The sequence below is a fragment of the Haliotis rufescens genome, unplaced genomic scaffold (genome assembly GCF_023055435.1).
Source record: "Haliotis rufescens isolate VD_foot unplaced genomic scaffold, xgHalRufe1.0.p SCAF_9, whole genome shotgun sequence".
Taxonomy (NCBI): domain Eukaryota; kingdom Metazoa; phylum Mollusca; class Gastropoda; order Lepetellida; family Haliotidae; genus Haliotis; species Haliotis rufescens.
In genome coordinates this window covers 35,198,140-35,217,111 of record NW_025964383.1, presented here as the reverse complement: position 1 = coordinate 35,217,111, position 18,972 = coordinate 35,198,140, and the positions used below count along the sequence as shown (strand labels likewise).

General features: G+C 41.2%; 1 protein-coding gene and 1 long non-coding RNA gene across 7 annotated transcripts in view; both read right to left on the bottom strand.

Annotated features, from left to right (window-relative positions):
* Positions 1 to 509: 509 nt before the first annotated feature.
* Positions 510 to 3,854, bottom strand: LOC125377450. Of its 4 annotated transcripts, none has more exons than XR_007219648.1 (4): positions 2,470 to 3,854; positions 2,169 to 2,407; positions 1,899 to 2,106; positions 510 to 1,839 (listed from the first exon to the last, which is right to left on the bottom strand). It is a non-coding gene; the product is annotated as an uncharacterized LOC125377450 (long non-coding RNA). The 4 variants fall into 4 exon arrangements; XR_007219646.1 differs by having other exon boundaries at positions 1,899 to 2,016; positions 2,048 to 2,407; positions 2,470 to 3,853; XR_007219645.1 differs by having other exon boundaries at positions 1,899 to 2,407.
* A 3,478-nt stretch (positions 3,855 to 7,332) lies between these two features.
* Positions 7,333 to 18,972, bottom strand: part of LOC124147809 (kelch-like protein 9) — an 86,009-nt gene continuing 74,369 nt past the window's right edge. For all 3 annotated transcript variants that reach the window (XM_048390777.1, XM_046518593.2, XM_048390778.1), the window contains exon 4: positions 7,333 to 17,122. In XM_048390777.1, the coding sequence (XP_048246734.1) occupies positions 15,701 to 17,122 (1,422 nt within the window). In that variant the 3' untranslated portion in view covers positions 7,333 to 15,700. The remainder of the gene's footprint in view (positions 17,123 to 18,972) is intronic.

Here is an 18,972-nt window from a genome sequence, read left to right as displayed (position 1 = left end):
GGGTATTTTACGAAGCTTATCTGTAGCTCTGGGGGAGGGGTCCTGACCCCCCCATCTGGATCCGCCTAAGCAAGACCACCCCACCTCTCCGCCCACAAAGGACACAGCATTTGACTGTCAAATCATCAATCAAGGATGTGGAAAAATATACACTTGAAGACAAATACATTGTTTACATTTAAAACATTTCAAATTCTGCATTGATTTGATAAGATTTACAAAATAAGTTCCTCTCAACTGTATTTTTGGTTCAAAGCACTAAGTACCTGCTTACATCCCCATAGGCTTAGCCTGGGGTCCATGTTTGTTCACGCAGTGTATAAATGCATTATATATATAGTGAGTGAGTGAGTGAGTTGGTTTTAACGCCGCTTTTAACAGTATTCCAGTTATATCTCGGCGTGTCAGCTTAATGTGGGAGGAAAGCCTGAAGTGATGCAGGTCTAAGACCTTTACCACTTCGGTGAAACCCACGAGCACGGGCATGGTGCTGACAAACCTAGAAACATAATCGGGGCGAACCGGGATTGGAACCCACAATCATAGGTTTCTGGCGTGCCCAAGGGACGTGACTCTGCACAGCGAATCGCGGCGCCTTAGACGACTGGGCCACCCGTGCCCCCTTATATATATAGAAAGCAACAGATAATATTCACTTGATTAAGACAAAATGTACAAGATTAATAAACAAGCAGGTTATTAATCCGCAGTTTAATCAAACAGTTTGAGAAGTTGTGAAAGAACAGAAATCCTCACCAAGTTGGACACACTACTTTTACCAGAATCGTTTTGTCATACTAAATACTCAGGAATTCAGTGTGATAATTTGCAGGACAATAACGTTTGTGTTGACATTAGTATATTCTTTAAAAGCTATATTAAAGATCCAATGGTGTGATAATTTGCAGAACTTTTAGAATGTGTTGAAACAAAAGCTACAAAATAAGATAAGATACAATTGTACAACCCCATCCAATTGCACTCTTTAACACAGAACTGATCTGTTCAAAATGGTTTTAATCTAACCATGTATTTACTTGATTAAACTTATTTAAACAATACATTACTCAATAACCACAAATATGTTCTCTACATTTTGTTTCATCATTCCAATAAACTGTCTAAAATCTAAATATTTTCCTGATAATCAAAGACAAATTCCCAATTTCACACAAATATTTGCGTCAAAAAGATCATAAATCTTGAAATTTGTTCTATTCAAACAGAATACTTTCAGAACATCACACATGCACATTTAACTGAGGTATATCATCATCATCATCTGTCTATGTGACTATACACATAACTACTTCAATGAAACCGATGCTGTTAGGGTTGTAGCCACAGGTACTACAGAAATGTCCATGTGTATTTCTGTTCTCAGGAAGGTACCTGGTGTACGTGTGTGTATACAGATATGTCCATGTGTATTTCTGTTCTCAGGAAGGTACCTGGTGTATGTGTGTGTATACAGATATGTCCATGTGTATATCTGTTCTCAGGAAGGTACCTGGTGTACGTGTGTGTATACAGATATGTCCATGTGTATTTCTGTTCTCAGGAAGGTACCTGGTGTACGTGTGTGTATACAGGAAGGTACTTGGTGTACGTGTGTGTATACAGATATGTCCATGTGTATTTCTGTTCTCAGGAAGGTACCTGGTGTACGTGTGTGTATACAGATATGTCCATGTGTATTTCTGTTCTCAGGAAGGTACCTGGTGTACGTGTGTGTATACAGATATGTCCATGTGTATTTCTGTTCTCAGGAAGGTACCTGGTGTACGTGGGTGTATACAGGAAGGTACCAGGTGTACGTGGGTGTATACAGGAAGGTACCTGGTGTACGTGTGTGTATACAGATATGACCATGTGTATTTCTGTTCTCAGGAAGGTACCTGGTGTACGTGTGTGTATACAGATATGTCCATGTGTATTTCTGTTCTCAGGAAGGTACCTGGTGTATGTGGGTGTATACAGATATGTCCATGTGTATTTCTGTTCTCAGGAAGGTACCTGGTGTACGTGGGTGTATACAGGGAGGTACCTGGTGTACGTGGGTGTATACAGATATGTCCATGTGTATTTCTGTTCTCAGGAAGGTACCTGGTGTACGTGGGTGTATACAGGAAGGTACTAGGTGTACGTGGGTGTATACAGGAAGGTACCTGGTGTACGTGGGTGTATACAGGAAGGTACCAGGTGTACGTGGGTGTATACAGGAAGGTACCTGGTGTACGTGTGTGTATACAGATATGTCCATGTGTATTTCTGTTCTCAGGAAGGTACCTGGTGTACGTGTGTGTATACAGATATGTCCATGTGTATTTCTGTTCTCAGGAAGGTACCTGGTGTACGTGTGTGTATACAGATATGTCCATGTGTATTTCTGTTCTCAGGAAGGTACCTGGTGTATGTGGGTGTATACAGGAAGGTACCTGGTGTACGTGGGTGTATACAGGGAGGTACCTGGTGTACGTGTGTGTATACAGATATGTCCATGTGTATTTCTGTTCTCAGGAAGGTACCTGGTGTACATGGGTGTATACAGGAAGGTACCAGGTGTACGTGGGTGTATACAGGAAGGTACCTGGTGTACGTGGGTGTATACAGGAAGGTACCTGGTGTATGTGGGTGTATACAGGAAGGTACCTGATGTAGGTGGGTGTATACAGGAAGGTACCAGGTGTACGTGGGTGTATACAGGAAGGTACCTGGTGTATGTGGGTGTCTACCTCTACACTTCTGTAGCACCCATGCCAACAACTATCACAACTGCGAATCTGATGGAAGAAACAAATGAGGTTCTACAATCTCACGAACGCCTGATGATCTCGAGGACAAAATATGACACGTTTGCACGACAACAAGCTATCCACCACGACTCACACAACACAACATTGTACACCGAGAGAGCTTGAAAGGTTTTTCTTTGCATACCTATACATTTCAAGTCACTGCTTTGTTTCTTTTAAATTTATTATAAACCAAATATTAATAATTAGGGTCTATTTAACATATATATATTTTCTTAGAACTAAAATGGTGTTGTTATTTATTTTAATAAAATTTATTGCTGAGGCTCTTTGTTTCTGATATTTTAAAGTGAAAAATGAAAGATGTTCAGAAAATTTGTTTTTGTTTTGATTTATGCCAGTCAGCAATATTCCAGCCACATCCTGGAGGCCTGTACATCCAGGTGAACCAGTGGTCGATGGGGTGAGCAACAATGACATACTTACACATGCCAATAATATCATTACACTACTTCCGTGGTCTAGTGGACAGATTGTCGGAGGTTTGATCCCTGGCTGTGCCATACCAAAAGACATTTGGCGTCAGTATACTGTGTCTGAGTGGGGTTTCCATGTTTAACTGTAGCACGGTATCCCAACAGACTAGCATGATAACACTGGCATTATTCTGGACCAGTACAAGCATCTACACACAGACGTTGCTACATATGTGCAATAAACCTTAACCACATTTCACCTCACCATCACAACCCTGTCTGTCATGGACGCTTGTTCACCTCCAGCACACTCAGTGGGCCATCCATAGAAGTGACACTGTTGGAGGGCTGTATATTTAGAAAAGAAATTTCTTACACTCAAAAACGTTTTGTTTGTAAGTTGGGTCTAAAGCCACTTTGAACAGTATTTTGGTTATATCACAGCAGGTCAGTAGGGATGCAGTTCTAATTTGGGAGAAAAATCCAAAATTTGGCAAAACCCATGAGCATTGGTATGGTGCTGACAAACTTAGACTCATAATCACAGTGAGTGAGTGAGTGAGTTGGGTTTAATGCCGCTTTTAACAGTATTCCGATTATATCACGGCGTGTCAACTTAATGTGGGAGGAAAGCCCAAAGTGATGCAGGTCTTGGATGTTTACCACTTCGGTGAAACCCACGAGCATGGGAATGGTGCTGACAAACCTAGAAACATAATCGGGGTAAACAATCATAGGTTTCTGGCGTGCCCAAGGGACGCAACTCTGCACAGCGAATTGCGGCGCCTTAGACGACTGGGCCACCCGTGCCCCCCATAATCACTTGCATCTGCATTATATATACCAGATGATATTAGGAGGGAGGAGGAGAGATACCAGAAATGGGATGACACATTGCATCCATGAGTGGAAATCAAACCTGAGCCTTTGGCGGGACAAGCAAGCACTTGAACCACTCGGCTACCCCAGCACATAATTCACAGACAACTTGATTACATTCCTTAATACACATTGTCGCAGGGACGGACATCCCTCATTATAATGCCATATTAACACCACCTTAGTAATGTTAAATGCAACAATCATACTTCCATAATGCAACCATCATACTTCTATGTCTGATTGGTCCACGTGATCTTGATAAAATACTGTGGTGGATGGTAATAAATTTCTCGGGGGAGGGGGGAGAATAAATCTCTTATACCCCACCTTCAGTACTACAGACTGCACGTACATTTCTGAGAGACAGAATAAATCCTTTATACCCCGCTTTGAAGCAAAAAGCTGCATGCTTTTTCTGAGCCAACTGATGTCACGTGAGAGAGCTTGATCAAATTTAATAGAATTTATTTGAATAATTTTACAATGTCATATCAAAACATGGCTGTAGGATAAATTTGTTGCAGCAGGATCACTCGGGGTACATGGGGTTTTATGTGTCCTCGTTAGGTTTTATACTGCTCGCTTCCGGCTCGTGGTATAAAACCTAATGTTGGACACAAAAAACTCCATGTGACCCTGCAACAAATATTAACAAAACTAACTAGGGGTGGGTCATGTAAGCTTGTATAGGTCATAAATGGGAAACAAGAGTGGCAGTGTATATAAAGTGACTGCTTGATAATGCCTACATTGGGCAGGCGATAATTTGAGACTTTGTTATAACAAGGGTTGCCTTCTTGTGGAGGACAGTGTTATGAGGTAAGTGTTATAGTGTGGGCACATAGTGGAGGTATATACTGATTATACAACATCATAGCATGACTGAAGCAACATTGAATTCTTTCATCACGTGGGGGTGGGAGATGGGAGGTTTTTTTCTTTCCTAAATAGATTAGATAGTACTCTGTGATAGATATCTTTTATCTATTGCATTATTCAAGATTTCTAATCATATTTCGCTGCTGAGATTTGTATATTGCAAGAAAAATTCCCTCAGGATATAAAGTCTATCTTATCGTATCTAAAATATCTTGAAAAACTTTAATTGGGATACTAGTTATTTTGAATGTTTATATCATTGATTTTTGTCAGTGTGTGTATGTTCCTCTATCAAAGATGCATGATCTTCTATTTAAGATGCATGCTCTTCTATTTAAGATGCATGCTCTTCTATTTAAGATGCATGCTCTTCTATTTAAGATGCATGCTCTTCTATTTAAGATGCATGATCTTCTATCAGAGATGTATGATCTTCTATTAAAAGGCGCATGAACCTCTATTAAAAGATGCACGATCCTCTGATAAATGCATGATACATTATTTGATAGAATTTAATGCCCATTGATGCCCATCCCATTACTTGGGACATGTTAGGAGGTGAGATGCTACTTAGCATTTAACAGTACAGATGGTCAACAGCTTGTAATAGAGGAAATCTTATTTTTTCAAAAGGTCCGGTAATATTTTAACAATACACGAAATAGATATAGTGAGTGAGTGAGTTTGGTTTTACGCCGCTTTTAGCAATATTCAAGCAATATCACGCAGGGGACACCAGAAATGGGCTTCACACATTGTTACCATGTCGGGAATCAAACCCGGGTCTTCGGCAAAATATATATAGAGATAACATGTTATACACATAATATGTTATAAAACATTACCTTTCTACAAGAAGTATGGAGGATATCCCCCTATAAAATCACTAATATACATGTACTTGTTCTCACGTTATTTTACATATAAACAACACGGACACTCTCCATACATGCCACTATTTCACAATGATCTTACAACGAACACCGAATGTAACTAATTATTAAGGACACATAACTTTTCAAAGTTGAGAAAAAATCGTATGACTGGCCCAATCATAAAGTAACATTATTTATTTTGTGCATGCAAAATTTGGTTTTGGTTCCATAGTTTAAGTTATTTTCCATTCTGAAGTTGTACTTTTTAATGAAACCCATCCAGGCGAAGATCAATAATAAAGTCAGTGAGTTGGGTTTAACGCCGCTTTTAACAGTATTCCAGTTATATCCGGCGTGTCAGCTTAATGTGGGAGGAAAGCCCGAAGTGACGCAGGTCTCAGACGTTTACCACTTCGGTGAAACCCACGAGCACGGGTATGGTGCTGACAGACCTAGATACATAATCGGGGCGAACTGGGATTTGAACCCACTATCCTAGATTTCTGGGGTCTTGAAAGAAGGGAAGGATGGCGAGGTGCGGAGTTCAGATGACCACAGCTTGGAGTCCTGACTTTGGTACACTCAGAGTTGTTGTTGAACAGATCTCGAAGATCCAAGAGTTAGAGTAGTTCACACAGATAGTTCGGAGCATCACCAGATTCTTACTTAACAACACCTTAAGATTCCGTATCTAAACCTTAGTGGCTCGCCATTCAACATATGTTTGAGCTATGAATATACTGTTTTCCTTAAAAAATATGTTTCTTCCAAGATGTGCACTTCACCAGTAAGACGGAAAAATACTCTGATTTTTTGTTCACATATGCATAATGTAATTCCAAGATACGAATAGGTACCTATAACCTAAACAAAATTGATGCAATTTATTTATAATTTGTGTTGTCCTGACATACAAAGCATGAACATGTTGTGTGAAGCTAGTACGACCCACTCACTACACCGCAGCATGAGCTGTCATCACAAGACATATGTACAAACATGGTCAACACAATCAACAGCTGAATTACTTACACACATTATGAATGAGAGCTGTTAAAAAAACATACATTAATGTGGATTAAATGCATAATATATTGATGTCAAAAGTTTGAAAGTCTGATGTGCATAAATAAATATCAACATTTCAAAGTCGGATACACGTCATGAATCCCACTCTGTTTTAGAACGCAAAATTGAGGATGAATGTAAAAAAAATAAGCAAATGTAACAATAGGCTTTTCTACTGAAACTTCGGTATCTATATACAATATACGCATCTGAATCTGGTAAAGGGAGACAACTCTGATCCCTGAAGAATCCACACAGACACACAACACAAACACAAACACAAACACAAACACAAACACACACACACACACACACACACACACACACACAAAACAAACACAAACAGACGCACAAACAGACAGACAGACAGACACACACACACACACACACAACAAAAACAAACAGACACACAAACAGACACACACACACACACACACAGACACACACACACAGACACACACACAGACACACACACACACAAAGGTACAAACAAGGCCAGCAGAAGAAACAGTGGTTCCAATTACCCAGACTTCAATATTTCAGTGATGCTATCAATGTAGCCACTATTTTAGTTGGATCACACACACAGAAAAAACAATAAGAAAATACAATCATGTTCTGGAGACTCTGATTATGACAGCCTTGCAATCGGAACAACAGTTTGCTATGGCCAAATGAAGTCACTTGATAGCTGATGATACCCCTGATTTAATCAAATTGCATAAACTAACACTAAGGTATAAATAATTTTCACCATGTTTTCCATAAGACTAGAACCAATAAACCATGATACAAACACTGTACACGGCTACATGTTGGGGCACCATAACACTGATTGCCTGGCTGAAGGATGGGTGAAGGTTTAACGCACATCAAATCCTTGTAGCCAAGTGATTTCGAAGAAATTCCAAGCGAAAAGAAGACATAGGACGCAAGAAAAAATTACTGGCAAAGTTCATCTTCTTTTTCCTCAATACTAGTTGAGGTGATATAATATTTATTCTAAGGCCACATTAAAAATATTTCTTGTTTCTCATCATCTCACCAACCCTGGTAAACTGGCCAGACCCCAGCGTTAATATTGTGAATGCTAATTTCGGTTCCTATTCCGCATTTTTGGAGCTACTTTCCATTCCAAAGTTGTACTTTTTGATGTAACCCATTTTGACTAGGTTTCTATATACCATTTCTCCATTAGTACAATTCAGAATTCAGGTTGAGGCTTCAAAAACCGAAATGAAAATTACAATTCAAATTTGATCCAGCTTCTTGTTATTCTTTCAGCAAGGGAACAGAAACAAGAAGATATTTTCCTGTGTCTGAACCACCACAACAACACCCTCACTGTACCTAAACATTCTGTTTGAGACTGAGTCTATTCACTGATCATAAAAAGTCAAACTGACACAAATGAATTCAAAATGTTACATGAAGAAATTTTAAACATCACTATTATATTGTCTTCCCTTCCCCTTCCAAGGCAAAAATAACACAAAAGTTATTATTTTGTGGGTTTACAAAATTATCAAATAACATGCATCTCAAATGTCAATATATTCTGAGTCAACTTGTACATGACACACAAAAGATGAAGCCCTCCAATAACGTGTGTTTCCAATTTCATCCCATCCCAAAATTGTTTAACTAATGTAACTGAATGTACAAACATGGCAACCGATTAAGTCTTTATATATTTACTGGAAATATTAAAATTCAATCCAGACCAATTTCATATCTTGTGTTATGGATTTCTTGATCAATATTCCAAGACGCAGGAGGTGAAATAATAGAATATCTATTTCTCAGGCTTGATTTCAGTTTTACGTCCATAAAAAACCTCCACAAATAAAATTGATAACAAAAGTATGAGACTCCACACCCCACCCCACCCCAATTTGTTTTTAAATATTTACAAATAAACACCTCTATTTAAAAAACAAACATTCCATATGTTTGGAAGCCTTGTTTGTAAAAGAAAATATATGATTGCTCTTGCTCTTGCTCATGCGTAAAATTACCCAGAACGTGATTTTACACACAAACATAAGGAAAATATGGTAATGAACAAATCAAATGATTAATAGTGTTCACAATGGCTACAAAATGTCAATGATATTTAGAAATACTCTATGCACCATTTCTAAGATTCACAAATGGACACGACAGCGATAATAAAATGTTCAACCATTCATGACGGTTTATCCTGATTATAGGAACGACCATCCCCGATTATCCAGTGGGTCGTGTATTTCCATTATATTATGACACATATCCTGGACCCATATGCAACCTTGGCTTTCTTTTGAGGCGGGTTTACATGACATGATGCTAAAAAAAGAAATCAAATCAAATTCCACGGTTCCTTCATGATTTAAACGCGCAGCGATATCAGTACTCGTCTCAACTTTCGTGTGCCATCCTTTTACAACGGGAACGTCTTGTAACAAAAGGAATTCCTACCCTGTTTTTGTACTCAGGAAAACATCTTTTCCAGTAGAGAATCATTCGGAACAGTTTTCGGTTCCTTGAAATACATCCAGGCTCACTTGGATGAGGATGCAATTTTGAAATCAGAACTATGCTGAACTCGCATTTAGAAGAGGCAATTTGATTGGCTGTTGATTTTGAGCACATGCGAAAGGAAATTCTGTTCACAGTTAGTGATAGGGGAGATGGAGCTGGTTGCATCACTTCAAAAATGAATCTATGGAAGACAATTGGTCCAGGATATTGATCCTAATAGATTGAAGATACTATACACTTGAAAGAGGATGCTGAACGACCACCATTTGAATGTTCCCCCTTGGGAGTCGCTAGATACAATACACTGGAAACTCAGGATGCTGAACGACCACCATTTGAACATTCTCCCAGGGGAGTAGCTAGATACAATATACTGGGAACTGAAGATGCTGAACGACCACCATTTAAACGTTCCCCTATGGGAGTGGCTAGATACAATATACTGGGAACTGAGGATGCTGAACGACCACCATTTGAACATTCCCCCAGGGGAATGGCTAGATACAATATACTGGGAACTGAAGATGCTGAACGACCACCATTTAAACGTTCCCCTATGGGAGTGGCTAGATACAACATACTGGGAACTGAGGATGCTGAACGACCACCATTTGAACATTCCCCAGGGGAATGGCTAGATACAATATACTGGGAACTGAGGATGCTGAACGACCACCATTTGAACATTCCCCCAGGGGAATGGCTAGATACAATATACTGGGAACTGAGGATGCTGAACGACCATCATTTGAACATTCCCCCAGGGGAATGGCTAGATACAATATACTGGGAACTGAGGATGCTGAACGACCACCATTTGAATATTTGAGTGGCTTGCCCAAATAGATCAAAGGTACAGATACTGAAGTTTCAGCAGGACAACTTGAGGTAAATGTAGTTTCATATATATAGATATATATATCATCATAGCTTGAAACACAACACATATGTATATACGAGGCAGTATGATCGTGTCAAGGATGGCAACCAACGGGAGACAATCAGATATTTCTTATAAACTAATAAACAACATTATCAAAAGTCCAACACAGTTGGTAACAATAGTTACTAGTGGTTACAAACGAGAGGTCCCGTGATAGTTTCAGATAACCCTGGCCAGTAAACAGCAGTCCTAATGTTGCCATGGTTTCAAGCCGAGGTGCGGAAATGCCAGTCCTGTATTTCTGAGAGAGTGGTGTTAATCACTTGGTCACCCAAAACCAGGGTGTAAAGCTGTATCAATGGTTTAAAGAGTTTTGAGTCAACCAAATGAAGTGGTCCAAAGGCCGACCAAATCTAATTTACTCTTACATTTCCATTTATGATAATAATCTGCCTGCATATTTCTAAACACACAAAAACAATTTCTGGAGTATTGATACCAGATCTATCAATTAACACGTGACTTTGTTTTTGAAATGTTTTGTACCAGCTTTGTACAGGGTGGAATCAGACAGACTGAACATAGGCAGAGACCATGCCCACAGTCTGACCCCAGACAGAACACAGGCACAGACCATGCCCACAGTCTGACCCCAGACAGAACACAGGCAGAGACCATGCCCACAGTCTGACCCCAGACAGAACACAGGCAGAGACCATGCCCACAGTCTGACCCCAGACAGAACACAGGCAGAGACCATGCCCACAGTCTGACCCCAGACAGAACACAGGCAGAGACCATGCCCACAGTCTGACCCCAGACAGAACACAGGCAGAGACCATGCCCACAGTCTGACCCCAGACTGAACACAGGCAGAGACCATGCCCACAGTCTGACCCCAGACTGAACACAGGCAGAGACCATGCCCACAGTCTGACCCCAGACAGAGACCATGCCCACAGTCTGACCCCAGACTGAACACAGGCACAGACCATGCCCACAGTCTGACCCCAGACTGAACACAGGCAGAGACCATGCCCAGAGTCTGACCCCAGACAGAACACAGGCAGAGACCATGCCCACAGTCTGACCCCAGACTGAACACAGGCAGAGACCATGCCCACAGTCTGACCCCAGACACCGACTATGCCCACAGTCTGACCCCAGACAGAACACAGGCACAGACCATGCCCACAGTCTGACCCCAGACAGAACACAGGCAGAGACCATGCCCACAGTCTGACCCCAGACTGATTACAGGCACAGACCATGCTCACACCCTTAACTTCAGTACAATCTTGCCGTCAATCTGTCTTTTGTTCAACATACACGTTATGCATGCTCATGCTGTAAGGGCCTTAGACCTATCACTATCTAATTATTATTTCTAAACAATGCTATTTTTTCAGTGTTCAAAATTAACGGAGGTCTTGAGGTCCTTACAATCTCATTAAAATCAGGTCTTAGTTCTTGCTACCGCTAAACAAGGATCTGAGGACATCCCATTGCGGGTCACATCAGAACGACTTTTCATCTGACCACTCAGAGCATCGGTTACTAGATCGGGGAAAGTGACAGCTGGAATGTGATTTTTGATTGTGCAACCTCGAAAACAACAACATAGGGTATTCCAAATGACAGTTATCGGCTTTATGTCTGTACTCATACAATCTAGACCATCTATTAGCCATTCCATAATCTTTTTTGTTCAGTTATTAATTTTCTAATCGAGCATATGTCAGAATGTGTTTCAAAGCGAAGTTGCCAGTTTGAAACTCGTGCCGTAAAGCTCAATTAAGCTGCCTTCTAATTGGCTAATGTGGACTTCTTGTCAGTCATTCCATTGGTCGCGAAATTCGCAAAAGGTCGGTCTGACATGACCCGTTATGGGATGTCCTCAGATCTTTGTTTAGCGGCAGCGAGAACTAAGATCTGATTTTAATGAGACTTTGGTCCTTCAGGTTTTCTCCATAGAATATGACTCAAGAGGACCATCTGACTTTCATGCTTAATTTCGAACACTGTTCCGCCAACCATTCTGCAGTGGCTAGTTACAATTGCAGTGTCGCATCAACCGAAGCCTTGTTTGGGAGTGCTTCAGGGGGATATAGGTACATATAAAAATGCAAGACCGGGTTTCACTTAGGCCAAATTTTCAGGAAGTGAGATCTGAAGACTAGGAACACTCGAAAGCAACTTTTTGTGCAGATATGATAAAAACAGAATTCTCCCAGAATCAAAGGCATCTTTAAAGGCCATGAACAAAACGGTATACATGAAGGTCCAACTGAACCACTGCCCCTGATTGCATGTGTACATATGTGATGAATGTCTTGAGCTATTTATGTGCAGGTAGACAGTGCCAGCCAGACACAGGTAGATTAACTATCAACCTCACCATACCATCATCTCACAACCTCTCAGGAGCACCTGCAAAACCTAGGCAAATGAATACTGTTGCCAAATCTAGAAAGGTCAACTGCAATACCTAGGCAAACAATTACCGGTAGTGTTGCCAAATCTAGAAAGGTCAACTGCGATACCTAGGCAAAAAGTTAATGTTGCCAAATCTACAAAGGTCAACTGCGATACCTAGGCAAACAATTAATGTTGCCAAATCTACAAAGGTCAACTGCGATACCTAGGCAAACAATTAATGTTGCCAAATCTACAAAGGTCAACTGCGATACCTAGGCAAACAATTAATGTTGCCAAATCTAAAAAGGTCAACTGCGATACCTTGGCAAACAATTAGTGTTGCCAAATGTAGAAAAGTCACCTGCAATACCTAGGCAAACAATTAGTGTTGCCAAATCTAAAAAGTCACTTACCATTTCTAGGCCAAAACAAGGACGAGGATTTTATCTAATACATCTTAAGGAAGAGCACCTGTAGTATCTAAGGGAAGGTTCAGTATCCAGTACAAAACCTATGTAGAAAGGGCACCACCAGTAACATCTAAGAAGATGCCCCACATTCCATGAACACAATACATATATACAAAGAAAAGGTCCTAGAACTGTAAAATACCCTTTTGTAACGGTAAGCACAAGACTGCTCTGTCAGTGTTGGCATAATCACCTAAGTTAACGAAATTTGATTTAGTGGAATTCTAGGCCTTTTTTTTCGATGATGGAAAACAGTTCCACTTGCGGTGACCTCACTCTCATTCAAGTGTTTGCATTGCGTAAGATCTATCCCTACTGGATCAAATCTCTGACAGAGTACTGGATTGAGAGTACTTGTCAGTACTGGTCAGTACTGGGTCAGTACAAGTGAACGCACAGGTGACTAATAATAACAGCCAGAACCTATTTTTATTTTTAGTACATTTATCATATATAAATATGAACAGTATGCCAAAACCTTCGGAGTAGACCATGTCAACTAGCCCAAAATAATCTCTTGGTATCACTTTCCGTAAACTTACGGGTAAAATATATGTACTTTCTTCGTATGGGTCACACGACCAAACAAAATCTTACTAGACATGGGTTTCAGACAAGAGGCTGAAGTCGCAGACTGTATGGTTATTGATATCAAGGCTTACAATCACACAAATTTTCTCGATTCTGCCTTTGCACTTGTGATTACAGTCGCAGACTGAGAACATATCTGAACCTGAAGGCTATAGGAAAATGATGATGTGGTGAGATAGACAACGAAGAGGTGTGGCGCTGACTGTCATGTTGAGGTACCTAGTGGAAGATGAGCTGCCTGCAGACAACACAGACTGGGAAACTCTAGTCAAAGAGTCATATTGTGGACTGGTTTGAAGTAAAAGACTTCCTGCACACAAGTGAGTGAGTGAGTGAGTATGGTTTTACGCCGCTTTCAGGAATATTCCAGCAATATCACGGCGGGGGACACCAGAAATGGGTTTCACACATTGTACCCATGTCGGGAATCGAACCCAGGTCTTCGGTGTGACGAGCGAACGCTTTAACCGCTAGGCTACCCGACCGCCCCTCCTGTACACAAGGGCCATTTCCATCATCAAGAGACAGTTGTGACTGCATGACTTCGAACAGTATCACTGCATGTCAGCACCGCATCTGGGATTCAAACTCATAATCTTAGGATCCTGGCATGACTAAGGGATGCAACTCTGCACAGGGAATTGTTGAGCTTTAGTCTACATGCCCCAACAGACAATAGAATTAGGCCATGATAAAGCGATGATGCGAGTTTCCTGTCAATATTGAGACTCTGACTATAGGTGTTTAATATAACCATTTCACAAAATTCCATTCTGGAATATGGTAATTACATGTAGAATGAGGTGAATATTGATTAAACATTTATATTTTAGCAAGAATGAAAATCTCAAAGTGAATGTTTTATGGCCTTAAACTTAACAAAGTGTTTTACAAACCAAAAAGCAAAGTTCCAAACTCAACGACAAAGAACAGTCTTTGTCCTACATAAAACTAACAAACAGTAAGGCCAGGATTTTCTTAAAACTCGGTTTATAAATCTGACAACTCCAAAAACTTTATCTAGAAAAACAATATATAAAATAGATAAATAATCAGCATGTTTTTTTTAAATCTGACGACCAAAGAAGTAAAATATCGAAAAAGAACTCATTTACTGTCGCCATCAATGTAAATATATTATCAAAAATTACTATAATTAAAACCTTTTGAAACTTAATCTTCAAAACTTCAAAACAACAAATTATGATGAATTGTGAGAGGAAATAAAAAACATATATTTGTAAAAAAAAAGAAAACAAATTCCATCCTTCTGACCTGAATTTTGGGGCCTAAAATCCAGAAACCATAAAATAAAAAGTGTAGTGCTGATAATAAAATTCAATCATATTAAAATTACAAGTAACATTGCATCAGATCTGTTTTACATTCCGACAATGATGTACATGTGAGGCAGGTTCAAGCCCTCACAGACAGGAAATATTCCAAACCAGATCATTTAGTTAACAACATCTATCTTCTACAAATTTCCCAGTCTGCATTGGCAACAGCAGCCTATCACTGATGAGGATAGAATATTGAGGTACTCTTTAAAACAATTCTCATAACTTTGGCCAGTTAAAAAGGTATAGGGACCATCTCAAAACTTTCTGAGGTATTTTCTGATGAAATACAACTGTGATAGTCATGTCACAGAAGATTGAGATAGACTCCATCAGTGCCTGAGATCACCCTCTGCTGTTGATTACAGCAAAGCTCAGCAATATACAGTTTAGTCCCCTCTAACAGAGGTACAAGCAGAGAGACACATCTCCAAGTGCTTGGAAAATCACAGTGATGTTTCTTGCACTCTGTATCCATGATGAAGCTTGCCGGGCATCCTCTCGAACATGCTTGTTGCATCAGAGACAGTATCAAGCATTCACTTCTCCTTGAGGAACTTCTTCGCGATCTTTTCATCGTCAAAGTTAACATACAGTTGTGTGCAAATAGCGGAGTTCAAACTCATTCTCTGTGGAGCTTTTGCATATTTCGACCAATCGTCAAGATCCGTGTCATACGCCCATATTTCATCCTCTGTAGCATTGTGGTGCTCATGTCCCAAGGAAAGAATCTGACCTTCAAAGTTGATATAGTGACCTACTGACCGCCCACTGAGCGTGGACGACAGCATAGTCCATTGATTGGTGTGGAAGCTAAAACACTCTATTGGAATTTGTCCATGAAGGGGAACCCCAGGTCTTGGGATGCCCCCTAGAACATATATAGACCCGTTGTATGCTACCATGTCATGGAGGCGGCGGGCATAAAACATTCCTGGTTTAGTTTCGTAGCGCTGTGTAGCAGGATCGAAACTGGTGAATGTATTGATAGTCTGTCGATCTTGCCCGGAAATGCCGCCCGAGAGGTAAATTCTCTCTCCATAAACTATAGCAGATAGAGAATGAGTCGGGGCGGGCATGGCTACAACGTCCTCCCACGTGTTGTTCACAGCACTGTACCGTTCCACGGAGTCCAAGATTGCAAACTGCTCCGTTGAACCCCCGAAAGCATACACACTCCGATTAAACGAAACCAGGGTGAAATCAATTCGCAGTCTTCTCATTGGTCGCAACTCTTGACCAATCAGATGTCTTGGATCAAATCTGAAAAGGGAACTCATCAGTGTCCCTCCTCCGAAATCTACAACTCGGCAAATGTATGCAAAGTTATCCACCGAGGCGATCCTGCAGTCCCGGCTACCATTAACATCAGAGTAGACACTGTAGAACATCCCGGCATTGCTATTGTAGGCAGTCACTTGGAAGGGCATGTACGAAGTGCCATGGTGGATGAGGATTATAGACGACGAATTGCTTCGTACCCTTGTCGACTCGTCAATCATTGGATGCCCCTTTTTGCATGCGTCGTGATAATGATACCCTTTACGTACCAACTCTTTCACTTGGGTGGAGCATCTCTGTATTATTTCGCTGTCCCGAACCATTGCCAGTTCCTGTTCTGACATCAATGGAAATCTCACTTTGGAGAACACTGTGAAGCCGTCGTTGACAATTCTCATTGGATTTGACCTGAACCACTTATCGAGACAGCAGAATAACTGATACTCGGACGTGATCCTCAAGGAGTCCCTGGACAGGTGCTTGGACAGAGTCTCTGCTTCCATCTTGAGGTATGCCTGAGTCTGGCTGAAGTCATAGAACTTTTCCTGGATCATGTTTTCCCAGTGTGTGAGGACCTTCTCAAGAGAATAGGTGTCTGCGATGTTGAGGAAATCTTCAGCGTTGTCGAAAGTCATCAGTGACTTGATGTAAGTGCTGCAGACGTCCAGGGCAGAGGCAACCTGAAACAATGTCAAGTGAGTGAGGGAGAGAGTGAATGATTGGGTGAGTGAGTGGTAGATTGAGTGGTTTGGTGGGTGGTTGGGTGGGCGGGTGGTTGGGTGGGTGGTTGAATTAGTGTTTGGGGACCTATTTTAATCCAGGTTCCAGAGTGGTTGGGTGAGAGAGTGAGAGGTTGAGTGAGTGAGTGAGTGAGTGAGTGAGTGAGTGAGTGAGTGAGTGAGTGAGTGAGTGAGTGAGAGAGTGAGTGAGTGAGTGAGTGAGTGAGTGAGTGAGTGAGTGAGTGAGTGAGTGAGTGAGTGAGTGAGTTGGGTTTAACGCTGCTTTGAACATTATTCCAGTTATATCATATATCATGGGAAGGGTGCTAACAAACTAAGAAACATATTCGGGGCGAACTGGGATTTGAACCCACAATCACAGGTTGCTGGTGTGGCCAAGGGATGCAACTCTGCACAGCGATGGGAGTGCAGGGGGCCTATTCAAACCCAGGTCCCAGATTGGGGCGAGTGAGTGAGTGAGTGAGGGAGGGAGTGGCAATCTGTACATGAGTAACGTCCCACTGTTCACCGAGTACATGAGTAACGTCCCACTGTTCACTGAGTACATGAGTAACGTCCCACTGTTCACTGAGTACATGAGTAACGTCCCACTGTTCACTGAGTACATGAGTAACGTCCCACTGTTCACTGAGTACATGAGTAACGTCCCACTGTTCACCGAGTACATGAGTAACGTCCCACTGTTCACTGAGTACATGAGTAACGTCCCACTGTTCACCGAGTACATGAGTAACGTCCCACTGTTCACTGAGTACATGAGTAACTTCCCACTGTTCACTGAGTACATGAGTAACGTCCCACTGTTCACTGAGTACATGAGTAACATCCCACTGTTCACCGAGTACATGAGTAACGTCCCACTGTTCACTGAGTACATGAGTAACGTCCCACTGTTCACTGAGTACATGAGTAACGTCCCACTGTTCACTGAGTACATGAGTAGCGTCCCACTGTTCACTGAGTACATGAGTAACGTCCCACTGTTCACTGAGTACATGAGTAACGTCCCACTGTTCACCGAGTACATGAGTAACATCCCACTGTTCACCGAGTACATGAGTAACGTCCCACTGTTCACCGAGTACATGAGTAACGTCCCACTGTTCACTGAGTACATGAGTAACGTAACGTCCCACTGTTCACTGAGTACATGAGTAACATCCCACTGTTCACTGAGTACATGAGTAACGTCCCACTGTTCACTGAGTACATGAGTAACGTCCCACTGTTCACTGAGTACATGAGTAACGTCCCACTGTTCACTGAGTACATGAGTAACGTCCCACTGTTCACTGAGTACATGAGTACAGCATTACAGCACTATTCCACCTATGTTTGTTTGTTGTCATTCAGCGATATACCAGCTATGTTGTTTTTTATTTTGATGGCTGTCTAACACATCACTCAGCAATATTTCAGCTATATCTTTGTTTGTTGTTCAGTGCTGCATTTAGCAATATTCCACCTATGTTTGTTTGTTTTTTGTTTAACGGAACGAGCACTCAGCAATATTTCAGCTAAATGAGTGCGGTCTGCAGATAGACAAGTCTGGACCAGACAATCTGGTGATGGACATCATGAGCATCGATGGAGTTTACCCCTAGATTCCACATTAGACAGTCTGAACCTAGCCTGAGCCAAGTTTAACCCTGAATGAGTTTATTTGTTTGTTGTTTAACGCCACACTCAGCAATATTTCAGCTATATGACGGCAGTCTGTAAATAATAGAGTCTGGACCAGACAATCGAGTGATTGACATTATGAGCATCGATCCACGCAATAGGGATAC